This window comes from Zootoca vivipara, chromosome 1 (genome assembly GCF_963506605.1).
Source record: "Zootoca vivipara chromosome 1, rZooViv1.1, whole genome shotgun sequence".
Classification (NCBI taxonomy): Eukaryota; Metazoa; Chordata; class Lepidosauria; order Squamata; family Lacertidae; genus Zootoca; species Zootoca vivipara.
Window position 1 is genome coordinate 8287555 of NC_083276.1, and position 27867 is coordinate 8315421.

General features: G+C 45.6%; 1 protein-coding gene across 1 annotated transcript in view; it reads left to right on the forward strand.

The window, feature by feature from the left end:
* Window positions 1-27867, forward strand: part of MNAT1 (MNAT1 component of CDK activating kinase) — a 126203-nt gene that overhangs the window by 75098 nt on the left and 23238 nt on the right. The window contains exon 7 of the mRNA XM_035104252.2: window positions 9345-9466. Within this exon, the coding sequence (XP_034960143.1) occupies window positions 9345-9466 (122 nt within the window). The remainder of the gene's footprint in view (window positions 1-9344; window positions 9467-27867) is intronic.

A 27867-nucleotide genomic window follows, 5' to 3' on the forward strand; every position in this document is an offset into this window, starting at 1 on the left:
TGGTCTCTTGATGTTAAGAGGTCTCCTTGCTGGTGTGGCCAGAAGTGCATTGTGGAACATTGACCTAATCCCTGCCTGAGTGCCTGTCATTCCTCTGGCCCCAGGTTAACGGGGTGATGCAGGTTTGAAAGCTGCTGAGTGCTACTGGTCCAGAGCTAACTGAATGCTTCAAATTTTTGGTGGAAAATGAATGTTTTGTAGTTTAACTGGCAGTTAATTAAGCTGCAGTACCCAATTGCCTGCAGATTCAGGATACGGTTTGTTAAAGTGAGTGGGTGTTTCCCCCCCCCCCCCGTCTCTTCAGATGGAAAGGTGGATACTGATTGATGTTACTGGTTTTATTTCTCAGAAGAGGTACCTTAAAACACAGCAAGGCCATTTGCATCGACTGCCAAGAGCTTAGTGCAGATTTTCCTTTATGGAAATGCCACACATAGGACATCGTCAAAGAAAATAGAACCTCCCCCTATGTCTTCTCTTTTGACTAGCAAATGCCTGTCATTTTGATTCCTAATCATCCTTTTCTTTCTCATGACAGACAGTTTAAGAAAACAACAAACCCACTAGGTTAAAAATGTATTACACAAAGCTTAAGGAAACAGCCATGAACTTAGATGAGGCTTTGAAGAAGCCCCAATTTACCCGGCTCTCAACCAATCCTTAGGATGCCGCTACTGCCATCACCTGTCACTGTTGCAAGTCGCGAGTCCCCACAAGCCTCTGCCACGAGGACTCACAGGCCACCACCACCACTCCTGCCACCTCCTGTCACCCCTGCGAAGACTTGCAGGGTGTCACTGTTGTGTCACTGCCGTGAGGCCTCACAAGTTGCCACCGCTACTGCTGCCATGTTTTGCCACCACTGCGAGGCCTTGCAGTCCGCCACCACTGCCACCACTGCCTGTCACCGTTATGAGGCCTTGCAGGCTGCCACCGCTACTGCTGCCACCTTCCGTCGCCACTGCAAAGCCTCGCATTCTGCCGGCACTGCTGTCTCCTAGCAGGCCTGCTGGCAGTCTGGCAGTTCCGGATTATTTGTATTCTATGACTCATTGCCGTACTTTGGATTGTCCTGAATACCACCATAAGGGACCCAGGTGGCACTGTGGGTTAAACCACTGAGCCTAGGGCTTGCTGATCAGAAGGTCGGCGGTTTGAATCCCTGTGATGGGGTGAGCTCCCGTTGCTCGGTCCCAGCTCCTGCCAACCTAGCAGTTCGAAAGCACGTCAAAAATGCAAGTAGATAAATAGGAACCGCTACAGCGGGAAGGTAAACGGCGTTTCCATGTACTGCTCTGGTTTGCCAGAAGTGGCCACATGACCTGGAAGCTATACGCCGGCTCCCTCGGCCAATAATACGAGATGAGCGTGCAACCCCAGAGTCGGTCACGACTGGACCTAATGGTCAGGAGTCCCTTTACCTTACCACCATTTGGTAGCCAAGCCCCAAACCAAAAGTCCTGTTGGGATGCATTTTGGCTTGCCTGCTGATGAAACTGAGAGCCTGATGATTGATAATATTGTCATTTATTTGTTTTAGTCCCCTAAGTAGTAGCAGCTGTCAGAACATTGTCCTGTTCGCCTCTGTATAGTTCCATCCTTATTTCAGACATTGTGGTAGATTGCAATATTTAGCTGGTGATAATGTGAGGTTTAGCTGGTGATAACATTGCAGTGTTTAGCTGGTGAGTTATTGCGATGTTGAAAACCAGATATCGCCTAGCTCTTACACCCTTTGTGATTGATTCGCGATACATTGCCAGCTCAGGTATTATGAAACCATTATCACGATGTGAACTTCAAACCGGTTTTGGACGATATATCGATATATCGCTCAGCCCTACTTCCCACAAAACACCCCAAAGCGATATAACTGTAAATATGGCATAAAAAAACACCCATAAGAAAAACACATAACAAAAACAATTTCAAATCCAACCAGAGACAGACTGGGATAAGTATCTCCACTTAAAAGGCTTGTTGGAAAAGGAAGGACTTTACAAGGCGCCCGAGAGACAATAGCGATGGCCCTTGTCTGATATGTAATGGGAGGAATTGTGTGGTTTCCTCTCATCTTAGACCTATGTGCCTGGCGGATGGGATTCAAAGGAGAATTTGATGGCTCCTTCTGGAACTCCTCCTGGAATTTTTGCTGAAAGCTAAATGAGTGGCTGGTTCCAATAAACATCCACAAATTCCCTCTTCCTCCTCCTGTCCCTGTCCACATCTGGCACTGCAGTCCAGGAAGTTTTGATGTATTGATGTGAATGGGTGGAAAGATGCTCGATAGCTCCATGCCGTGTAATCCCGAAACTTGCTCCGCAGCCAAGCAGACGGATATTGCCATATATTATTAAACAGACATTTGCTTTCTTCAGAGACGCTGCAGAAATGGCAACGTTTTGAAAGGGAGCTAGCGTGGCTCGGTTAAAACAGCAGCAACACAGCCCTTCTTTTTTACGATAATTTTTGAAAGGGTTTTTACTTTTCGAAAGTAATGTCCTGTCTCATACCAACAAGAACAAAAAAAATATATCCCCAATCAACCAAACAAAGTGGGGAAAGACTGGGGAGAAAATAAAAACTTTAGGAGACGTGTGGCTTTCCTGATTTTGTTGCACTAATTATAATTATATAATTATAATTTATTATTTGCACCGCACCTACCTGACTGGGTTTTCCAGCCACTCTACATTAGGAGAAATTGCTTTATAAATGTACATTAAAAAGGTTACTAGGAAAAATTAGTGCTATAGCGCTGAATAATTTCCATGAGGATTTTTTCAAAATTTTAAATTGCACATTCCTGCAGAAAAGTGGAGGAAAGGATGAAAAAAAAAAAGAGAAACAGAGACCCCAAACTGCTGAACTGTTCTCTTGTATTTCCAGCCCACAAAGTCTGTTTTAGGAGGGGGAGGTCTCTTATTCGGAAAGCCATTGGAGTGCCTGAGGTTAGATGTGATCTTTAGCTGAGATATTTATCCATAGGAAGGATTCCCCGAATGCCATCATGCAAACTGTTTGATTTAAGGGTGTGTGTGTAGAGGTACATGATCTTCAGTTTCTGAGCTTCCTGAAACTTAGAATCATAGAGTTGGAAGAGACCACAAGGGCCATCCAGTCCAACCCCTGCCAAGCAGGAAACACCATCAAAGCATTCTTGACATATGCCTCTCAAGCCTCTGCTTAAAGACCTCCAAAGAAGAAGACTCCACCACACTCCTTGGCAGCAAATTCCACTGCCGAACAGCTCTTACTGTCAGGAAGTTCTTCCTAATGTTTAGGTGGAATCTTCTTTCTTGAAGTTTGAATCCATTGCTCCGTGTCCGCTTCTCTGGAGCAGCAGAAAACAACCTTTCACCCTCCTCTATATGACTTAATTGCTGCTGAATGAAGAATGATTGCCAACATTGCTGGAGTTTGGGATATACCTCCTGTGAAAATACCTCCCAACCCTCTGCATATTTTCTAGCAATATTTAGTACGCTGACACCTTTAAAACATTATCCAGATGGTCTTTGATACCCCATAAATTGGCATATATAAAGTTTTATAATATGTACGAAGCCTTTGGTAACACCACATACATTATTGTAACTAAGCCTAAGTATGTGCAACTGAAATAATGGCATATTATTGCCGGAATAGCCTTGTCTCCATTTCCCTCCCCTTCCTACAATGACAGCCTTGTGTCAGCATCTAGACCAGGCACCCCCAAACTTCGACCCTCTAGATGTTTTGGACTACAATTCCCATCATCCCTGACCACTAGTCCTGTTAGCTGGGGATCATGGGAGTTGTAGGCCAAAACATCTGGAGAGCCGCAGTTTGGGGGTGCCTGATCTAGACTGTAGTCTCTTTGGGGCAGGGACCTGACAGCTCATTCCTTCTAGCGCAACATGCACGTGAGTACGGTAGAAAAATATTAATTAAGAAAGAAGAAATATTGATCCATGTACATATTGATGAAGGATATAGCTTTCCAAATACTGACAATGGTTGTAAAGGATCTACACTGGCTTACAGTACATTTCTGAACACAATTCAAAGTGTTGGTGCTGACCTTTAAAGCCCTAAACGGCCTCGGCCCAGTATACCTGAAGGAGCATCTCCACCCCACCTGAGGTCCAGCTCCGGGGGCCTTCTGGCGGTTCTCTCATTGCAAGAAGCGAAGTTACAGGGAACCAGGCAGAGGGGCTTCTCGGTAGTGATACTCACCCTGTGGAACACCCTCCCATCAGATGTCAAAGAGATAAACAATTATATGACCTTCCGAAGACATCTGAATGCAGCCTTGTATTGGGAGGTTTTTAATGTTTGGTGTTTTATTATGCTTTTATATTTATTGGAAGCCGCCCAGAGTGGCTGGGGCTACCAGTCAGATGGGTGGGGTACAAATAAAATATAATAATAATAATAATAATAATAATCCATATTTCTAGCTCAGGGTTGTTTTTTAGATCATCTGTTCATCCTGTTACATGCAATGAGTTTTTACACCCATGGTGTGAGCCTAGCAGCTATAAAGGAGATGAACCACCCGCCTAGAGCATTTGGATTTAGATATTAATGCCGGATGGTGGGGGGGGGGGGTATTTTTTTCATCCTGACATCCAGATACCCTTGCAGAGCCCATGTGCCACTGGTGAGTGGGGCCAGAGGCAAAAAGTGGGTGGGGCAAGGGGTGAGAATTTGACCTTTGTCCGGAAGGCTGCTGCATTCCAGCTGCAGAAGAGCCAGAGGTCTACATCTGTCTGTCCAGGCAAACAAGGGGCAATCTCACGGCACAAGGGCACATTCCAGCTACACAAAAAACACTTGAAGCGGGCATGGGGCTGGACTGCTGTGGGCTGTGCCCCGGGGAGGAGTCAGAGCCCCCAGGAAATTCCGAGGTCCAGATACAGAGGCCTGAATGGGCTGTATTTGCTCTGCAGGCCTGAGGTCTCGCATCCCTGCATTTCATTTGGGTGAAGGGACATAGCTCTGTGGTAGAGCATCTTCCTTGCTTGCAGAAACCCCCAAGTTCAGTTCCCACGTAGGGCTGAGTGAGTTCTCTTTTCTCGAACCCTGGACAGGTGCTGCCAGTCAGTGTAGGCTACTTTGAGTTTGATGAACCAATGGCCTGACAGCTTCTTACGTTTCTACTCTCACACCTAGTCCGTTAGCAGATGCTATTAAAACTATTTTGTGACAAATGAATGCAGTATTTTTGCTGCATATATATCTGCATATATATCTAAGGGACCCAGGTGACGCTGTGGGTAAAACCACTGAGCCTAGGGCTTGCTGATCAGAAGGTCGGCGGTTCGAATCCCTGTGACGGGGTGAGCTCCCATTGCTCGGTCCCAGCTCCTGCCAACCTAGCAGTTCGAAAGCACGTCAAAAATGCAAGTAGATAAATAGGAACCGCTACAGCGGGAAGGTAAACGGCGTTTCCGTGTGCTGCTCTGTTTCGCCAGAAGTGGCTTTGTCATGCTGGCCACATGACCTGGAAGCTATACGCTGGCTCCCTCGGCCAATAATGCGAGATGACCGTGCAATCCCAGAGTCGGTCACGACTGGACCTAATGGTAAGGGGTCCCTTTACCTTTACCTTTATATATCTGTTATGTGGGGGCAGTGTTGATTTGTTTTCTTGTTTTCATTATGTGTTTTATTTTGTATTTTTATGTTGTGAACCTCCCTGCGATCTTCAGATGAATATACTAGATAGATAGATAGATAGATAGATAGATAGATAGATAGATAGATAGATAGATAGATAGATGAAAACCCTCATCTCTCCTGTTTTAATTCTGTAACTCATATTTCAAAATCCCTCAACTCCTGACCTTCATTAAAACTATAAAATGTGAATCAGGAAGCTTGTTGATTTGAGGTTCCCTCCATATATGAAACTCTGTGACTCTTTTCTGGGGGGGGGAAACGTGTTTCATCTATTCTCTCTCCTCTGATTTTTATGCTGTCTTTGTGTTTTGGAGAGGTCCCATGTGTATGTTTGTTTGTGTGTCTGTTTGTTTGTCTGTCTGTGGGTAATTACCATTGCCAGGGTAACAACGGAAAAAAACAAACAGCAGGCGTCAGATCTGTGAAATTGTGAAGTAGCCGATGCTTTTTCCTTCTGGCAGTTGCCTGTACTTAAAAAGCAGAACAGCAGCAACAAACTTGAATGAATTGTGAGGAGCAGGAGCCTGAGTTATGCTGCGAGGCCAGAATCAATCCCTCTTTGCCTGGGAATTAAAAGGGCAGGGACGGCATTGCAGATTTCAGCTTGACACTTGTTTGTTTTCACAGGCTGCAGAAGATGGGGAGGGTTAGAGGTTAAAATAATACTAAACGGGGTCTTCCTCATCTATCGGTTTTACTCTCCTCTTCCTGGGTGTTATTGTAAGCAGCTTGAGCAGAATGCGGGGTTTTGGGGGAGGGCGGTGGACGTTTAGGAAGATGACGGGGTGGAAGGGATGGGATAGAATGGAAATTTGGGTTGGGGTTTTGCATAGCAAGCCGATTCTTTCGCCTCCCCTAGGAAATGCGTTGAAAAGTGTGGGGGTGAACAAATGACTAATGGGAAGATTTGTAAACACCCCACAAGCAAATTGGGATGGGTGCAGAATAACTGCTCGGTAAACAAATGAGAAAGGAGTCTTGGTAAAAGACCTAATGGGCATGTAAACTTTGCAAATTGAGATGAATGCTGAAAAACTGGATCACCTGGGAGGTCCCTAACTGTACATTTTAAAAGGGTAACTGTTGGCTGGTGATGTTTTCTGTTATCCTGAATCTATCTCAGCTGCCTCAAAGCCCCCTAGGAGACTTGCAAAGCTTCTGGGAGGTAGACTGATTCAGGGCTGGTATACATGTGCGCACCTCTAAGATTCATAGAACTGTAGAGTCGGAAGATACCCCAAGGGTCATGTAGTCCACCCCCATGCAATGCAGGAATCCTCCCCACAGCCGTCTCAGGTTGGGCTCCAACCACCAACCCTTTGGTTAACAGCCAGACGCGCTGACCAGTTGCGCCACCATTCTGCACCTCGTCCTCCCAATTGTAAGGCCAGATCATATCCTTGCTGCCATTATCCTCCCGAGTTAAGTCTGACTCTTCGTTTACACGCTGTGTGGAAAATGTACCGTAAGTCCTATGCAAGCATTCTTGTAATAAACCTTTGGATGGTTTTGCAGTTCCCAGAGCTGCAAAGAATGGACAGTGTACAGTAAATGAAGCAGACCGTGATGAGTCATGAAACACCCCCCCCCAAAAAAAATCCCCAACAACAACAACCCCTTATCCCTGTTGTCTATGTTCTTGGATTTTATTCCACGTACCATTTGGAGACTGTCAGTTCCCCCTATGCAAATATTACAGCATCCAAAGGGAATGAGAAATGCTTCCCCGTGACCACAGAATCAAATGCTAGGCCTGATAGGGTAAAGCAAAGCAAAGGAAGATTTGAGGCCTACAGAGACACCCTGCTGTCTTGATGGACAGGCCAAACCTGCCCGAGATAAAGTTTAATTCCTACTTTCTCCTTTCTCCTCCCTCTATCCTAGCTTCCTGTCAACTCACAGAGTCAGGGATGCAATGTTGAAACTGTGCTTTCATGAAGACCCACCAACCTTCAAGTTCAGGGAAAGCCAATATACTTAGAGTATACTAGCATTTAGCATTGTTGATTACTGGTGGATTCCCTCTCCCCACTGCCCAGCCAGCCAGCTTTAACGGAGGGGACACGTGCTGCTGTCTGAATGGGCAATCCCTGATGTAAATTCTAGAGTTCTTTCAGCAGGGCCGGCTCTAGGTAGACCCCCGGTGGCGCAGGGCACCATGGCGCCGGCCTGCCAGGAAGGCGGCGCGAGCTGCACCCGCCCACCCGCTGGCCGGCCGGTTCGATGCTCAGCTGCGCCCACGGCAACCGCGCTGTGCCTGCCCGCCCGCCACACAGCAGCGCCTGTGGCAGCCACGCTGCGCGCTGTGCCCGCCAGCCCGCCTGCCCACCGCGCTGGGAAACTGGGCGGGGGGGGGGGCGCCGGAGGGACCCGTCGCTCCACGGCGCCAGGGCGCTTAAGACGGCCCTGTCTGTCAGTGAGCAGCAGGAATCGGAGCAATATAATCTGCTCTTCTCCCAAAGGAGCTGGTCTCTGGTGGCGAGAAATTTGAATGCCAGTAGCACCATTCCATCACCAGCCTTCACCTTCCTCTGGTTCCCGTCAGCTCCATAGCCTCTGATGTTATAGATCCAGTGCCTCTCAAAGTTTGAGGTTGGTCTCCTTAAGGAGATGTGGGAACCACCAAAGGCCAGGAGGTAGCATTTCAACTGCATCTTAAAAGCTGACTCAGTACAAGAAGCTATTGTGATATATTGGACAAGATTGCGTGGCTGGCAAATACCAAGTTGGGTGTCAATTCTCTGGACATGATGCTAAAAACATAGGTTAGCATTTCAGGAATGAGCTGCAGTGAATCCTGGGCTTGCATGCTCTCCTCTCCCTCCTGTTCTAGCATAGCTGTGATGCAAAGATTGGAAGCTATTCCTAGTGTCCTAAATTTCCTGCAGCTTGCCGTGTTATTTGAACCAAGACAAACCTGTGGTTAATCTTGACTACAGTTAGTTTAAACAAGCCAACTTCAAACCATAGTTTATGAAGCAGGCTTGTTTCAACTAACCACGGTTAAGATTAACCATAGTTTATGGTACAGATGATATGGGAATTTTAAATGAGTCCTTATTGTTTCTCAAAAGCAGTTAACTTGCACATGTGCCATCTGAAGTTAACCTATTATAGTATGTCTCTGTGTTCCTCCTTTTCAGTTATGAAACAAATGGGAATTTGCTGAATGAATGAACTGTTACTCCATTGTAAAAAGCCCATCCTGAAAACCATTATGCATGGTATCTTAAAAAGCCCTGCAGAGATTAATTAAAAGTAGCTTCCCCTTCTTAATTAGGGCTCTCAGGAAATAATTGATTACAAATTGCAAAAGGCTTGCTGCACAATGTTTGCTTGATATTGCTAATGATAAGTGTTTACCTAATTAGTTCACCGTTGACATTGGGAAGCAGCTGCACTCAGTTACAGTAAATCTGACATTAGTAAATCTTATTTTCCACCCCTCCCCTTCCAGAAGAATTATCCTTACCCAAACCATTATTCCCATACTGTTGAGGTCCTAGGGAAGAATGCCAAGTTAGAAGCAGGAAATGGATCATATAATAGCTAGCATGTGCTGGATGTGATGTTTTCAGCCCAGCGTTGTTCTAAGGGTCAACATTACCCTCGTTGTACCAAAGCCCTAAAATGTACCGGTAACAGTATTTCTACATCCTGGTGTAACTTCCCAACAGGGTCAGCATATTTCGTTGGGACCTGTTCCAAAGATCGAGGAAGTGCTCTACGAATATCAGCCATTGCATGTGAAGACCTACGGGCCGCCAGTTCCAGATATTGAAGTGTTGGGGAAATTTGGGTAAGCTTTTCCTTATTTATTTATTTATTTACTTTAACCAACACCGCTGTCAGTGAAATGGTATTCAGGCAGGAAACTTGCCATCTTATCCCCCCAAATAAAGGGATTGGGGGGGGGAGTGAAAGCAAAACAGACCTAAATGAAATACTAGACTTCCTGCCCAAATCAATGTTTTGTTTGGGTGGCCGAATATAATTTTCTCTCTCTCTCTTTCTTGCTCCCTTTTTCTGCTTTTCTGGTCTTTTATAGATCAGCTGAGGATTGGGCTGGATCGCATTCATGTTTTCAAGGTTGCCGTTGGCAGCTGAGGAGAAGTAGCTGTTCATTTTCAGTTGCACGGCATTAAAGAGCAGAACCCCTCCATAAACCGGGGGGGGGGCGCTCCTTGATTTGTCCAGCCGTAGGAGGCCAGGAAAAATATCAGGGCTGGCCCTTTGCCACGAGAGGGGTTAGATCTGGCTCTCTGGTCCAAAGCTCAGTGGTGTGTTCCATCCATCAGGAGAGCATCCATTGTCCAAGCTCCATTTGAGCCTGGATTGGGAATACTGGCTCGCCTCCCCGTGCAATTTGTGAGATAGTTCCAACTGCATGAAAGGTCTTTCCCATGGCTTCAGAAATGAATGGCCTTTTTGCAGATTTCTTTCCCTCTCCCCTAATACCAGCACCCAGGGCACACTCAGCTCTATTTCTCCTTTACATCTGCAGGTGAGGCAGTGGAAGTGCTGGACCAGTGCCTTGCCTCCGTAATGGACTGGATGAGAGCCAACAAACGGAAGCTCAATCCAGATAAGACTGAGGCACTGTTAGTGGGCGGTTCCCTAGACTAGATGGGTGGGAGATTGCCTGCTCTTGATGGGGTTATACTTCCTCTGAAAGGGCAGGCTTGCAGCTTGGAGGTATGCCTGGATCGGTTGCTGTCGGTTGAGGCTCAGGTGGCCTCAGTGGCCCGGAGTGCCTTCCATCAGCTTCGGCTGGTGACCCAGCTACGCCCCTATCTGGACAGGGATAGCCTAACTCCTGTTGTCTGTGCTCTGGTAACCTCAGGGTTGGATTACTGCAATATGTTATACGGTTTGGAAACTTCAGCTGGTGCAGAATTCAGCAGCCAGGTTCCCCATCTGCAGTGGCTCCACATCTGTGAAATACTCTCCCTAGGGAAGTTCGCCTGGCGCCTTCATTATACACCTTTAGGCGCCAGGCAAAAATGTTCCTTTTTAAGGATGTTTTTAATGTTTGGTGATTTATTGTATTTTTAATATTTTGTTGGAAGGTGCCCAGAGTGGCTGGTGAAACCTAGCCAGATGGGTGGGGTATTATTATTATTATTAATCATAATAATCAGACCTTTGATTGACTGGATTGACATCTGACATCCTATACCCTTTTAAAAGGTGGCTCTTTTTTGGGGGGGGTATTGTTGTTACTGGGTCCTTGTTCTTATTTTGATTTTATTTTTTGTAATCTTTTCTGTGAACCACCCTGAGACCTCTGGGTATAGGGTGGTATATAAATTCAAAAAATAAAAATAAAATAAAATAAATGATGCTGAATGTGAATGTGAATTGGATGGGTTGAGGGCGATGCTGTTTTCAGTCATTCTCATTTAGCCCCAGGATACTTTTGGGCCCCGCATTGTAAGTATTAGTTGCGGAGGGTGGGAGAGTAGGCATAGCAGAAGCTGGGGGGGGGGGGCGTAATAGCAATCCTTTACCTTAATCATTCTAGGGCCTGGCCTCATCCATCCGCTTGTCCCAGTAGCCTTTGTCCTTCACGGTGATGAGCTGAGACTAAATGTGGAACCTTTCATATGCAACAAAGCAGTTCAGGAGATCCGTTCCTCACTCTTTTGCTTCTTTGGGTAGGAAAGGCAGAATATAAATGTAACAGATAAGCCGTAATAAGTATTGCAAATAATCACTAAATCGGTGAAGGAATTATGATGTCATTGTGTAGGGTTTGCTTCGGTTTCTTGAGGGTCTGCCCCAACTGTTTTATTTGAGGAGCCCTTTACATTTTGGGTTTCACATCAAAGGTATTGTTTCCTGCCTCTCTTCTCGCTATCTGGTGTATCAGGTTATTAGAGGCAAATGTTAATTAGCTTTCCCAACCCTGGTGCAGCCTGAGCTTGCAAGCGCCACCTGTTAGCAGAACAGCTGCTTAGGCCTCCAAAGCCCTGGGATTTCTAATGACCAGTTGCAATGTGTGCTGGTAAGGAATGGGCCTCTCATTCCGCATCAGGAATCTCTCAGCTCTTGGCATTTCGTGTTTTCCACTAGAGTTTTGAGAACCGGCTTTCAGCAGCCAAACGTGAAACAGCCTCCCTGTGTCATGCTTGTTGGCACACGGCCTGAAGTCACCATGTGACATTCGCTGTTTGTTAAATGTCCTTGCTCTTGCCTAAAAGCAGTACCTGTAACAAATAACTAACATGGGTAAGAGACTATGAGCCAAAAGGCACACCCGGCCGATTTTGGTAGCTGTTGTGTGGCTATCTGCACCTGGACCTCAAGACCCTAGGTGAGGAGACGGAGAGCCAACGTGAGCCAAGGGTGCTCATCAATGGCTCCTCCTCATCCTGGAGAGCAGTGACTAGTGGGGTGCCACAGGGTTCTGTCTTGGGCCCAGTCTTATTCAGCATCTTTATCAATGACTTGGATGATGGGCTTGAGGGCATCCTGAGCAAGTTTGCAGATGACACCAAATTGGGAGCGGTGGCTAATACCCCAGAGGACAGGATCACACTTCAAAATGACCTTAACAGATTAGACAACTGGGCCAAAGCAAACAAGATGAATTTTAACAGGGAGAAATGTTGGGCAAAAAGAATGAAAGGCACAAATACAGGATGGGTGACACCTGGCTTGAGAGCAGTACATGTGAAAAGGATCTAGGAGTCTTGGTAGACCACAAACTTGACATGAGTCAACAGTGTGATGCAGCAGCTAAAAAAGCCAATGCAATTCTGGGCTGCATCAATAGGAGTATAGCATCTAGATCTAGGGAAGTAATAGTACCACTGTATTCCGCTCTGGTCAGACCTCACCTGGAGTACTGTGTCCAGTTCTGGGCACCACAGTTCAAGAAGGATACTGACAAGCTGGAACGTGTCCAGAAGAGGGCAACCAAAATGGTCAAAGGCCTGGAAATGATGCCTTATGAGGAACGGCTTAGGGAGTTGGGTATGTTTAGCCTGGAGAAGAGAAGGCTAAGGGGTGATATGATAGCCATGTTCAAATATATGAAAGGATGTCATATGGAGGAAGGAGAAGGATTGTTTTCTGCTGCTCCAGAGAAGCGGACACGGAGCAATGCATTCAAACTTCAAGAAAGAAGATTCCACCTAAACATTAGGAAGAACTTCCTGACAGTAAGAGCTGTTCGGCAGTGGAATTTGCTCTCAAGGAGTGTGGTGGAGTCTCCTTCTTTGGAGGTCTTTAAGCAGAGGCTTGACAGGCATATGTCAAGAATGCTTTGATGGTGTTTCCTGCTTGGCAGGGGGTTGGACTGGATGGCCCTCGTGGTCTCTTCCAACTCTATGATTCTATGAGACACCCCACATTTCGCTGGACTGCAGCTCTCATCATTTCTGATGATTTTGCCCTGTTGGCGGGCTTAGTTGGAGTTGGCCTCCAGTGCCATCTGGAAGGCGCAGCGTTAGAAACTCAGCTAGATAAACTGGGCGCCAAGTGGCTCTTTAATCCAAGGTCACAGTCGCCAAAATGGAATGCCTGGTTGCCATTTTGGGGCAAGACAGCTCTGAAGTCTTATTAAACATCTGGCTATTTCAGATGACAACTGTGAGCTAGCTTTCTCCTGATTGAAGTGCAGGTTGTTTGAGAACCGGGACATTCACAGGGAAACCAAAATGCTTGTAGTACTACCAACCTTACTGTACTCTTGTGAAACGTGGACCACTTGTAAACACCATCTCCAACTTCTTGAAAGATTCCAGCAACGGTGTTTCCAAAATTTGTTCGCATCACTTGGGAAGACAGGCAAACTAATGCCAGTGTACTGGGAAGAAGCAAAGCTCACCAGTGTTGAAGCAATGATTCTTCAACATCAACTTTGTTGGACTGGTCATGTTGTTTGGACGCCTGATTATCGACTTCCAAAGCAACTACTTCTACTCCGAACTTATAAGTGGAAAACATAATGCTGGTGGTCAACAAAAGAGGTTTAAAGGCTCTCTCAAGGTAAATCCTTAAAAAGTAGTATAAACACCGACAACTGGGAAACACTGGCCTGTGAGTGCCCCAGTTGGAGAACAGCCTTTATCAAAGCTGTCATGGGCATTGAAGATGCTTGAACTCAGGATGAAAGGGAGAAATTCCGCTAAGAGGAAGACGCGTGTGGCGAATCCACACCATGATCAACTCCCGCCCAGAAACCTATGTCCCCACTGTGGAAGGATGTGTGGATCCAGAATTGGCCTCCACAGTCACTTAAGGACTCACTGTTAAGACCAGGGGTCCCCAAACTAAGGCCTGGGGGCCGGATGCGGCCCAATCGCCTTCTAAATCCGGCCCGCGGATGGTTCGGGAATCAGCGTGTTTTTACATGAGTAGACTGTGTTCTTTTATTTAAAATGCATCTCTGGGTTATTTGTGGGGCCTGCCTGGTGTTTTTGCATGAGTGGAACGTGTCCTTTTATTTTAAAAGCATCTCTGGGTTATTTGTGGGCCATAGGAATTCGTTCATATTTTTTTCTCTTCAAAATATAGTCCGGCCCCCCACAAGGTCTGAGGGACAGTGGACTGGCCCACGGCTGAAAAAGTTTGCTGATCCCTGGTTAAGACCTTGTTCATGGAAGACAATCTTAGTCGGCTACGAGTGGTCCTCAGAGAAAGGAGAGAAGGAGGTGAAGAGCTTTGAGAACTTAAAGAAGAAAAGTCACTTAATCCAGGGACAGTCCATATATATTTATTGGGCTATTCTGACCTCTTTTTCTGAAGGGTGACACAGACCATTCATAATGTAGGGATAGTCTTCACAATTGTGAGTAGGGCAGTGGGGTGTGGTAAGTGAAGACAAGCGACAACAATTCACTATGATGTTGTTCACTGCTCCTGCTCAGGCTGCACAGCAGAAGCATTTTGGTTCCTGAAATTCATTCTGGTTGTGCAAATAAAATATAACGGGCAGAATTCTACAGGAAGTGGTATCAGTGTGTGAAAACAGTTAAGATCCAAGGATCCCTAGGCATGCACCTCCAGATGGTGGAGATCTCAAGCGCCCTCCTGGCACCCCGGCATCTGCACTTGGTCGCAAGTGGTCAATAGCCAGGTGCAAAATGTGCCTGGTGCCCATCTATTTTCGAACACTCAGAAAGCATCATATTGGCTGTTCCTGCTCCAGAGCTTCGTTCATTCTATTTATAGCCTGCTCTTTTCCCCAAGAGCTCAAAGCAGTGCGCATGGCTCTCTCCCCTCCTGTCCCTGCCCCACCCCCGCTTGCCAATTTTATCCTTGAAACAACCCTGTGAGGTAGGTCAGGCTAAGAAACTGTGACTGGCCCAAGGTCACCCAGGGGGTGGGGGCTTATTGGTGTGTGTGTGTGTGTGTGTGTGTGTGTGTGTGTGTGTGTGTGTGTGTGTGTTTTGTTCGTGTTTTTATTGTGCATTTTGAGTTTTTATCTTGTATTTTTGTGTTGCAAACTGTCTTGAGATCTTGCAGATGAAGGCCAACATAGAAAATGAATGAATGAATGGGTGAGTAGGGATTTGAACCCTGGTCTCCCAGGTCCCAGTCCAGGACTCTAACCACTACACTACAACACTGGCTCCATCATCCATGGCCCCGTAGCTAAGGCCTAAGAGTTCTGTTCCTCCCCACCTGGCTCGAACTGTTCAGCGAAAGGTACAGTGATTTTGCTGATAAGGCTGCAGGAAGTCCGCTGTGGAAGGATATTAGACAGGCAGGAATATATTTTTGAAAGACCCATCTCATGAAATGCCCTGAAAGTAATAAACAATGTCTCCAAAAATCAATAGAAAATGCTACCAGAAGTAATTTTTTTCAGAAAGCTGCAGGACAAAAGTAATACGCTGCACTGGCAGCAAAAAGGGGTGGGTGGGTGGGAAGGGGGGGGGAACCCGGAGGGTTGGGGGGGAGGGAGGCCTTTGCTCCTGAGACTTGAAGAAGCTGAGGTCTGCACATCGCTTTGGGAAACTGGCTAGTAAGCAATAAATTGTAGTAATCAAGTTGCAATATTATTTTAGGAATGCGAAGTTTTTGCTGTAGCCCATGACTAACAGTGAGATTTGTTTAAACAAGGGGGGGGGGAAAGAACAAACAGCAAAGTGAAATGGCGCCGGTCTTTATGTTCTAATGCCGTGGTTTTCAAGCCAGGTTCCAAAGGAATCCTGGGGTTCCACGGAGATGTGTCAAGGATTCCTCAATGAGAGAGTCAGTAACGGTGAACAGACTTTCCTGGCTGCTCAGGACTCCTACCCAAGCCAAGCTGTTTACCCCTGCGTTGCACAGCCATGGGGGACTGCCAGATGCACCCCATGGGCTCACTCGGTTCATGCAAGGTGACAATGAGGCCCAGCGCACTTGTGTTCCCTTCAACGCAGCCCAGAATCTGTGGGTGGGCAGGTGGCAGATGCACACGGGTGTGTCTCTCTCTGGGTGTAGAGGCACTGTTGTGCCAAATGCACACAGGTTTCTTGCTATGGAAGGGATTTCATGAAGCTAGAGAATGTGGAAACTTGTAGATCTTTTATTTTTAAAATACTTTTTATTAAATTTTCCAATTAAAACACAATTCAATTATTTCAATTATATCCAATTATACACATACATATCAATTAAGCCAATTATTATGCCAAATCATAAAAATTTTTAGGCTTCCCATGCTTCAGTGTCTGGGGATTCTAGATAACTGTTCGCATTGCCATCCTAATCCTGATATCAAAATCTTGCTGTAATCCACAATAGTCCCGATTTTTTCCAACAATCCCTCTAGATGTTTTCTTCTCTCTTTGTCTTTTGTCGCAGCTTCTGAGATAGTCATCAAACAAGATTTAACACATATCCATTTTTCCTGTGTGGGTTTTTTAGGAAACTTGTAGATCTTGTGCGTGGACAAGATGGCAGGGCAAAGGCGAGAAAGGGAGAAGTTTAGTATTAAATGGGTACAAGTAAGACCTGCAATAAAACGTTGCTTGTTCAGGGTTCCAAGCAGCTAACCATGCCCTATTCCAGAATACTCTATTCCACTTCCTGCCCTCCTGTTCCGTCCACCCCACCCCTCGACAGTCATCATTTAGTGCCCACTGGGTGTGCTCAGTCCTGGCTGAATGTTTTTTGCCCTCTTAATTCCCCACCCCACCCCCAATTTGTTTATAGGCACATGCACACACTCTTCTGCAAACCTCCCTCTTGTGTGTGAATAGTCTTCTTTTAGTCAAATAAATATTTGTGTAGCCAAAACATTTGCGTATCACATTTTATGAACAGGGTAGCGGTGTTGATGACTGAAGCCTTCTGTCGCTTTCTTGTTTGTGTCTTACTTGGAAAGAAGAACAAAATTAATTTTAACACGTTGCCTATGGTTTTTGTGAAATACAGCAGAATATTTTCTATTGCGGGATAAAAAGAAGGATTACAATATCCATGCGGCTCCCAAGTGGCACCGCTCTCTCTCTCTCTGGCACTGCCAATTACACTAATTTGCTCCAGACGAGATGGAAACACAAGTTAATGTTTTGCCAATGAGGGCTGAGTTTCCCCAGTGCTAAGTGCTGAATGAGGTTCCCAAGACTGCTCTGTTGGCAGCTGAGATTTTCCTATGCTACTAACGTAAGCTTATCCCTTTTATGTATTTAGATAAATATTCCCGTCCGCTCCCCACTCCACTCTTGAGTCGCCATCTGGCACTTTTTTGGAATCCAAAGTTTGTGTTGGGTGGTTCTGTTGACTCGTCCATCTAAGAGTGGATCAATATGCCCAGCGTTTTACAAAGTAGGATCTCGGCCATGCTGGGGCTTCCACCCTTGCTCCGCCATTTAGTTACACTCTGCTTTTTACGTTCTGAAGCACCTTCTGAAGCACCTTAACAAAATGAGATTAAAACTACTGTAGCCCAGTAAAAAAGCAGAGACATCACCTTGCCGACAAAGGTCCGTATAGTTAAAGCTACTGGTTTTCCCAGTAGTGATGTATGGAAGTGAGAGCTGGACCATAAAGAAGGCTGATTGCCGAAGAATTGATGCTTTTGAATTATGGTGCTGGAGGAGACTCTTGAGCAGAGGTTCCCCAAACTACGGCCCGGGGGCCGGATGCGGCCCAATTGGCCTGCAACAGCGCTCTTCCGGGTCGGGAAAAAAGCGCCGAAAATCCTTTGTGCGCATGCGTATGGGCCTCTCCCGACCCGGAAGAGGTCATTTCTGGTGCACTTCCGGGTCGGGGGAGGCCCATACGCATGCGCACAACGGATTTTCGGCGCTTTTTCCACCCCCGCCCGCCGGCCCGCACAGGCGCGCGCTCCCCCGTCCTCCGGCCCGCCGCGCGATCGGCGCAGTGGGAACCGGCCCAAACGCCGGTAAGTCTGGGGACCCCTGCTCTTGAGAGTCCCATGGACTGCAAGAAGATCAAACCTATCCATTCTTAAGGAAATCAGCCCTGAGTGCTCACTGGAAGGACAGATCCTGAAGCTGAGGCTCCAATACTTTGGCCACCTCATGAGAAGAGAAGACTCCCTGGAAAAGACCCTGATGTTGGGAAAGATGGAGGGCACTAGGAGAAGGGGACGACAGAGAACAAGATGGTTGGACAGTGTTCTCGAAGCTACGAACATGAGTTTGACCAAACTGCGGGAGGCAGTGGAAGACAGGAGTGCCTGGCGTGCTATGGTCCATGGGGTCACGAAGAGTCGGACACGACTAAATGACTAAACAACAACAGCCCAGTAACAACAATGAAAAAAGGACAGAAAGAACAACAAACTGTTCTTATTTTATTGTAATCTGCCTAGAGGCTACTGCAGGGATGGAGAACTGGATCCAGATGTCAGATAGTATCATAGTGTCCTCCAAGCCCATAGACCACTTTGTCAAACACGTGACATCACAGTGACGTCATAGGAAACACTCCTTTGCCCACATGGGTTGATTTCAAGCGGCACAGCCAAAGGAAGTATTTCCTTGTGCTGCTTGCTGTAAGCACTGATCAGCGCTGGCAAGGAACAATCAGGACCATGCTTCAAGGCACCCAGTTGTTCCTTTGTAGCTGTGTCTTTACCTGCCCCACTCCTGACAACTCATACAATGTCAGGTGTGGGGCACGTGGGCTTGGTTTGGGGGAAATGGCCTTGTGGGCCAAACTGGGGCCCCCGCTGGGCCTAATTTGTCTCATGAGCTACAGGTTCTATCTACATCACTGAGCTATTGTGATAGGCATCTGGCACGCTTAATGAATCGCAATAAAGCAAAAACAACTGAGCAGAAAAGCATCACTATCAAATGGGAAGTGACTTCAGATTACAGGCCAAAAGCCGTTTGGAAGAATACTGTTTCCATCTTGAATCAAGACAACATCAAAGGAAGAACTGAACAGAGAGTGACACAGCCACTCTCCCAGAGTTTGAATGACACAGCCATTGCAGACCAGCCAGTCTTCCATCCGTGGTGAAACACTGAGCAGGACCTCATCCAAAGAACATGGTATCAGCGGGTTCATTTAGGAGACGGTCCTTCAAGAAGAGAAGGTTAAGGGGTGATATGATAGCCATGTTCAAATATATGAAAGGATGTCATATAGGGAGAAAGATTGTTTTTGCTGCTCCAGAGAAGCGGACACGGAGCAATGGATTCAAACTTCAAGAAAGAAGATTCCACCTAAACATTAGGAAGAACTTCCTGACAGTAAGAGCTGTTCGGCAGTGGAATTTGCTACCAAGGAGTGTGGTGGTGTCTCCTTCTTTGGAGCAGAGGCTTGACAGGCATATGTTGAGAATGCTTTGATGGTGTTTCCTGCTCGGCAGGGGGTTGGACTGGATGGCCCTTGTGGTCTCTTCCACTCTATGATTCTATGATTCTAAGTATCTGGATCTTAAACTGTTTAGGGAAGTGTTCTCCATCCAGTTTTGGACTACAATTCCTATCAGCCCCAGCCAATGACTCCCGAAGTATCTTGAAGATAGCAGGTTCTGAGGAGGCCAGTTTAGGGCTTTGAAGGTGGTGATAGATCAGTCATTTGAATTTTGGTTTGGAAACTATTTGAAGCCTATGTAACTGCTTTTAAAGTAGAGGTCATAGCATGCGCTGCTTCTTTACTGCCCTGTTTTGCACCACCTTTTCAAAGGAACCTCCACTAATTCATCTTGGATGCGGCTAGGACTGTGTCTGTTGTGATGTTCTTCTGGCTGCGAGATTTTTTTATCTGCCTGCTGCGATTTGTATGCTGTGTTGGGTTTTCTTCTTTATTGTACTTTTTGTGGTTTTATTGGAAGCAACCCTGAGAGCCATGATTGAAGACTGGCCAATAAATAAACAAGTAAGGCATGAGTGGCAGTGGCCAAATCAGTCCTCTCATTGCAGCTGTCGTTCTAGCTTAAGCCGAGCAAAAGCACTCCTAGCCACAGCTGCTACCCAAGGACCCAGGCTGAAATGTAAATGAAATGTAAATCAAGAGCCTTTCCAGGCTGAAATGCAAGGCTGGGGAACCTTGGTTGGACTACGGTTCGCACCATCCCATACCATTTCCCATGCTGGTTTGGGCTGAGGGGAGTTGTAGTCCAACCCATGGCTTCAAGTTGGAAGAAAAGAGATTCCGAGTAAACACCAGGAAAGACATTCTGGCAGTAAGAGCTGTCTGAGAGTGGAACGGTCTCCCTCAGGAGGTTGTGGACTCCTCCCTTGGAGGTTTTTAAGCAGAGGTTGGGATGGCCATCTGTCATGGATGCTTTAGCTGAGATTCCTGCATTGCAGGGGGTTGGACTAGATGACCCTTGGGGTCCCTTCCAACTCTATGATTCTATGATCATCAGGAGGACTACAAGATCCCTAGCCAGTGCTGTCATGAGAGTGGTGCAAAAGGCAGAATTTGGCACCTGGAGCTTTCTCTGAATCAGTAGGACTCGCTACTCCATGGTTGAACAAATGTTCACATCATGAGATCAGTCCAATGAAACTGCCTCCTCCTCCTCCTCCTCCTTGTCCTACCTCTGCACTGCACTTGGGAAGAGAATGCGAAAAATATGTTTAATTCACTTTCCATATGGATAGCGCTATGGAAGAGCAAGCATCAGAATGATTCAATAGGCATCAACAAATAACAGTGAAATTGTCCCAGGCCAGCAATGGAGAGAGAATCAGGTGCAGAAGCTGGGCTAATGCACACATTGGGAACGAGGTGCAGATACACATCTGGCGGGAGCCTCCTCACATTCCCTTGCCCCTTTGAACAGACTGGATGGGCCTTCTGATGGGACCCTGGGGGTCCTCTCCAGGGACACCCCAGAGTTGCCGAAAAGATGAGTTTCGCACGGCAGGAGCTGGATCGCAACCCCTGATTTCTAGGAACAGGTTCATTTGGCCTTCATGAATGTTTGGAGTGACCCTGCTTTGATGGTGAGGTGATGGACTGGAACCAACGAGAGCCTGTTTTCTTCCCAAATAACGAGGGAAGCAGATAGCGGAGGCTTGGCCAGCTGAACGGCAACCAAGGACAGCAACGTGGCCTCCTGCAGGAAGCCCGGAGCTGTTTGGAGAAGTTGGGACGTTTCTGGTAAGAGGTCTTCTGGGCTTTTCAAATGGCACCCTGCAGTATATGGAGCTTTCTCCTCTTCTCTCTTCAAGGAGCACTTCTGTCAAGGTCGTTAACGGAATATGTTAGGAGCGGGCCGCTTATGAAACAGAATTTTTCTCCTTCCTGTCCGCCCACCTGTGGGCCTAGTGTGGGTTCTGTAGCTGTTAACGGCCCCGGGAGGATGATAAAACCCAAGAATATGGAAAATGTATAAAGGAAAGGGGGGGAGAAGCCTACACCAGACTGTGCAGTTACTTATATTCCAAGTTGGCTTCAGCTGTGCATGTTACCACTAAATTAACCTCAGAAGCCTGGACCTGACAGGAGAATGTCCCCAGTAATTGTTTTTGTTGGCGTTCGGCTTCAGAATTAACTCATTGATCTCACATGAGCCGGTGTGCTCTGAATGCTTCTCCAGTAATATGTGCTTTCTCCGACCCTTTCCTTTTTTTTTAAAAAAAAATGCAATCATGGGGGAAAAAAAGGTTTCTGCTCTGAGCAGTTGTCAAACAAGCTTCTTTCATTGACAATCAGACACAGGGCAGCTGAAGGGGGTTGTTTAGTCTAGAGTAAATACTCCAGAGATTACAAGGTCACTGTAGGAAATGTAATTATACCATTTTATTCTGGAATAGTCTCTGGGTTTTTGTGTGTGTGTGTTGTAGGAGGGTAGCAAGGTCTTGGTGTTTTGCTGAAGTTACAGGCGGTCACTTTTCAGTGGCCGAAAGTGTTGGAAATTCAGGGCAAGAAAGGAATGGGTTTGTGGAATGTTGGGTAGGATGGCGCTGAAAAGCTAGTGGCTTTCAAATCATCTTCCAAGGCATTTTGATGGCTCCTTCGAAATTTTATGAAAAGATCAGTCATGGAATGCTGGTGCTATCAGGAAAGGACTTTGAGGCAGAAGTGGGGCAGAAGTTCAGCTGCCCCACCTTCAGAACGAGCAGGAGCCCCCCCCCCAATGCAACTGGGCTAAACATTAGTTACAGGTAGGTAGCCGTGTTGGTCTGAGTCGAAGCAAAATAAAAAATTCCTTCAGTAGCGCCTTAAAGACCAACTAAGTTTTTATTTTGGTATGAGCTTTCGTGTGCATGCACACTTCGTCAGATACACTGAAACAGAATCCACCAAACCCTTATGTATATTCATAACCCTTATGTATACTCTGACTATACATAAGGGTTTGGTGGATTCTGTTTCAGTGTATCTGACGAAGTGTGCATGCACACGAAAGCTCATACCAAAATAAAAACTTAGTTGGGCTAAACATTATCATCTAAATTGGGGCAGGGAAACCAAGTCAATATGCCCTTGTATTCACCAGGTGAGCTTTTGACCCAGTGGATACTCTGTTAACTGGAGGGGAAAGGAGGCGATTTTTGCCAATTTCCCTCTCCTCCCTGCATCTCCTGCCACCTCTTAAAATCACCCTTTGGGACACAGGGTAGAGGTGGTTTTTTGGGGGGCCATATTGAGAAGAGTGAACTCCTTCCTCTTCCATTAACAAAGCTGTCAGCGGGACCAAAAGCTTTTCCGTGAGCGCAAGGGCACCCATTGGACTCCCCGCTAAGTTGGCAAAAAGGTTGGTCCACCTCCTGCAATCTTCCTTCTCCTGCACTTTGAGAAGCCCAACTTGAGAGTCCTTCCTTTGACAATAAAAGTGTTTCCCAGTCTTCAAAAAGTTTCAGGTGTCTGTATCATTCAGACAGTAAGCCTCCCTGTTTTAAGCTTTCCTTCCTTAGTGGCATGTTCCGAGGTAGTATTTTCTCTTTGGGAAGAGCTTTCTTACAAACGCAGCATGTTATGTTCTTTATGTAGGGGAGAGACATGTCTCTGTTGCTCTGTCACACAGAGAGCTGGTTGACCAATACACTTAGGCGCCGGGCATAAAGCAGTCTTTAATTTAGCATGATCGCAAGCCTGGAGATCTAAATTGTACCGTGTTTGTTCCTTAATACAAAATCAAGGAGAAAAAGCCTGCTGGATCAGGTCAATGGCTCATCTAGTCCCAAAACTCTGTTCTTACACTGGCTAGCCAGATGTCTGTAGAAAGTCCTGAAGTAGGATCTGAGTGCATATCTCTCTCTCCACTTCTAAATCCCAACAAGTCACAATCAGATGAAGAACATAGTCGTCAATGGCTAGTAGCCATTGATCGCCTTACCCTCCATGAATTTGCCCATTCCTCTCTTAAAGCCATCTAAATTAGTGGCCACCACTGCTTCTTATGAGAGTGAGTTTCCTACTTAAACCTTGTCTGTCTTGAATCTTCCAACATTCAGCATCATTGGACGCCTCCAACTTCTAGCATTATGAGGCAGGAACGAAAAATTCACTCTACTAATAACGAAAGTGGTTGCTCCTCTATGTCTTGGTAAAGCAGTATTTGTGTTTGTGTGTGTTTTTATTCAGCTTTAATACCTTCAAAGAAATTCCAGGCAGTTAGTAAGTAAATACATTTCCTGGCCTTGCCTGCAATGTTAAGAAATGTGTTTTTTGAGTTTTGGACTCGGAACGTCTCGAAGCCTTGTAATGTTTCTAATAATAAAATAATGACTTGAACATATGCAGAATTTACAGATTAGCCATTGTCAAGGCTAGAAGGTAGCACGGCTGTATTTTTGTTCCTTTGCACAACTGGCTTTAAATGTAAAAACATAAATCCTACCTTGTTGGAGGGGAGACGGCAGGGGTGGTGTGGTTTTCATTTGCTATAATTTCCTGTGAGACACTGTTCCAAACAAGGCCTACCTTTTTGCAAGACAATGCAGTTTTGCATTCAGCAGCATCCATCTGAAATATTTGAAACTTGTTTAGGCAGCCTTGGGTATATCGTTCAATTTCGGTGAATGTGTTTAATAAAGCGTGGTGAGGTCTGAAATAATTTTTGAATTATTTCACAGTAAAATCACAAGTTAAATCAGCCCCCCCCTTGCAGTCATAAATGTCGCCAATCTCCTTCCTACCTTGCTCCCTTCCCTATGCTTTTGCATGCCACTGCAAAATCAATTGTGTAACTTTTCCCCCACTTCACCTTCACTCACACACACACACACACACACACACACACACACACACACACACACCAAAAACCCTGGGTTGTACATTACTGAGCTGTAGGAACTCTATACTTCTGCAACTTGTCAGAATCAAGTTTTAGTTAATAGATATTTTTCAGTGATGTAATGGGAAATGTTTGGCAGAGAGACAGAATATAATGGACTGTGATTAATGTTTTAATAAGCACTTTTGCTCTTAGTTATGATGCAGAGGTGAAATGTTTTCCTGCTCTAGATTGATAGACTTGTAGCAGGTGTGTGTACACAAGCTTTTTCTTAAAAAAGAAAAAAAAACCACTAAAAAAATAAAGCTGGACGCTTTAATTTGTTTTTGCTTTTTAAAAAATGGGTTCTTAGTCTTAAAAAAAATTAAAAAATCCCCAGCAATATTGATGTCTATGAAAGTACACCTTCCAGAGACTTTTTCCACTACCTAAAGTAATTGCATTTAACAAAACAAAGCAAAACAAAAAAACCCCACACAGTAAAAAGATTTGTTTGAAAATACTGTACCCCAAAAGAGAGTTAGAGCATTAGGTTGATGATAATAGCTGATTCTGATTTATTGTTAGTTCTTGGGTTTTTGTGTTTGCTTTGCTTACTTTGGTTGACTTTTCATTATAGAAATTATATTTTCTGGATTTTTTAATATGTTTCTGTTAATTCATTCTTCGGTTAACATTTCCCCCAGTATCCATCACTCCTAGTATAAACGTCTGCGGATGGTTTTGCGAGCAATGTTAAGAAGAGTAAGGATCAGAAACGCCTTCATGTTGGAGGAGCTGATTGTCGTTTAGCTCCTGCGTTGAATGCAAAATGTCTCTGATCTGTGTTGTATATTCCTTAGAAATGAGGCATTCCAGGTTCAGGGGTAGCAGAGAGGTGTGTTGCCCACTCCTTATATTTCAGCTCTCATGTTTTGTGTTTTTCAATATATAAAATACATGCATTTTTCAGTATATGAAATACATTTCACTATATGAAATACGTTGCATATTTCAGTTTGCATGTTCAGCACACATGCATATTCTTCAGGATGCATCCCTATCCCATTATAATGTTATATGTAACAAAGGGACCACAAGTTTTGTTGCATTCAACTAATGGGTCCTGCTAGCGGAAGCCTACGCAAGGACTTCGGCTAGTGCAATGGGCCTTTGCCCCTCTTTGCCCCCATGCCCCCCAAGTTGGCTGGAGGTGGCGTTGGTTGGGAGAAGCCCCAGAACAGCGCACAGCGGGAGGAGAGGGGAATGCTTGCACTGACGGAGTGATCTTCTTAAACACAAACACACACAGCATAACCGGCTGCACATAAATGATACTCTTCAGTGTATTTTTCACAATATCAAAAGTTTCTCTCATATATAATGAGCATGTAAAGATCGACAAAGTAAATAAAAGTCCCAATAAACCAGTTCATTCATAAAGTCCCAAATATGAGCTGTTTCTAATCCACATATGCCTCTGTGTATTCAAAAGGTCCAAAGAATCCAAATGGGAGCTTGCTGCATTTCCACGACAAGGATTTCTGGAATCACAACCCTGTTTCGCCCTCCTGGGCTTCGTCAGTGGTACATGTTTCTAAATAATATGAATGAATACAATAAGGTATTTCAACATCTTTTAAACAAATAATACAACCAATATGGACAATTGCACCAAAGTGTACATACCATATGATGTATATCAAGATTATGGCTCTCACAACACAGTGGTTGCTTGCATAAAGTAACAATGTTGTAATATCAGGCTATATAGATAGGTACAGTATTGATTTTATTTTATTGATTTTATTGGTGATGGAAATCTACAGCTCCAAAGTTGACTTCTTAAAGTGACCCATTCAGCACAACTGATATAAAACAAACTTTATACATGCACAGGTGTTAAACATATGAACATTAATATGTTGCATATTTCATTTTGCATGTTCAGGACGCATGCATATTCTTCAGGATGCTTCCCTATCCCGTTATAACGTTACGTAACGAAGGGACCACAAGTTTTGTTGCATTCAACTAATGGGTCCTGCTAGCGGAAGCCTATGCAAGGACTTCGGCTAGTGCAATGGGCATTTGCCCCTCTTCTTTGCCCCCATGCCCCCCAAGTTGGCTGGAGGTGGCGTTGGTTGGGAGAAGCCCCAGAACAGCGCACAGCGGGAGGAGAGGGGAATGCTTGCACTGACGGAGTGATCTTCTTAGCACTACGTTGAATATTGTTTTGGGGCAGTTTCATTCTTCAGTAGATCCTAAGAGGGGAAGGCTTTTGAACTGCCCCATGAACCTTGCTCCCCTCTCTGCCTCTTGGCCCACCTAAATGGCGCCCATACTAAAGGCACAACTGAGGCAGAAATTCTCCTGCACAAGCCCTGCTAAAGAGAACGGGCAGCTCTTAGCTTAGCTCCTGTTCCTGTTTTAGTAGGATTTGTGCAAGTAAACTTTAGCACCCAAGAAGAGGCTTCCTAAGTCAATCTAGCCCAGCATCCTCGGTCCATTAGTGGCTCTCCAGGTGTCTCTGGGAATCTCATATGAAGGGCATGGATGCAAAAGCCCTCTCCCATTGTTGCTCTCCTGCATCAATACTTCAGACGTCCCACTGGCTTTGAATGTGGAGGCCTCATTGTGCAGCTTCACTAAGCATATATCATCATGTACCTGTTGAAGGCCCTTCCCTGGGTCTCTCCCCCCCCCCAGTTGCCTCCCCTCCAAATAAACCGCTACGCACCATTTCTAAATAACATTTGGGTTTATTTTTTTAGTCCCTCGCCAAAATCCTGTCTCCAGTGAAGTCAGCAGAGGGTTTTATTGTTCGCTTTAATGATGCTGGTAATCCACACTCAATTTCACTCTGTTTCCTCTGATTTGAAAGTTCAATAGGACTTGATTGACTCTATAGGCCAAGTGGGGGATAGTTATTTGACCCATGCCGAGTTCCCGCCCTCTTGAATGAAGTCTAAAGGGAGGTTTTTTGAGGGGCAGGTAACTAGGGCTGCAATATTTGTTGTTGTTTAGTCGTTTAGTCGTGTCCGACTCTCCGTGACTCCTCGTGGTCACGAAGGGCTGCAATATATAGTTGATTAATCAGTCTGATGAATTGACAAAAAACCTTTTGATTGACTGACTTAAAAGGGTATCTCCCGATTAGTCAGGCAACGGGTTGAAGAAAACTGCTTTTCTTAAGACTATGCAACAATTGCAGGAGACAGCGCATGAGAAGTCACCTCCGTCTTCCTTTTGAAAGCAACAATTATGCTTTTAATAACACACAATTATAACATTTAAAGAGAAAGTATGTCTGCCCGATTAACTACAAGCAGTACAGATGGCACTTTATGCCCTGGCTTCTAGCTGAAGTTCTTGCCAGGAGTTCAGTTTGAGGCTTTGAGTCCAGCTCCAATGACTGAGCTTGGAGATCTTGGGTGGGAGAGCAGATAAGGTTCCAGGCTGGAGGCTGGCAGTTCGCCACCCTCAGCCCTGGCTTCTCCCCATCACTGGGCCCGTATTTCACAACAAGAAAGCAGCGTTGCAAAACCGTCCCGAGCCCTTGGTCTGCTACCCTTGATGCACAACTTGGTAGCTAGTTTAACAGCATG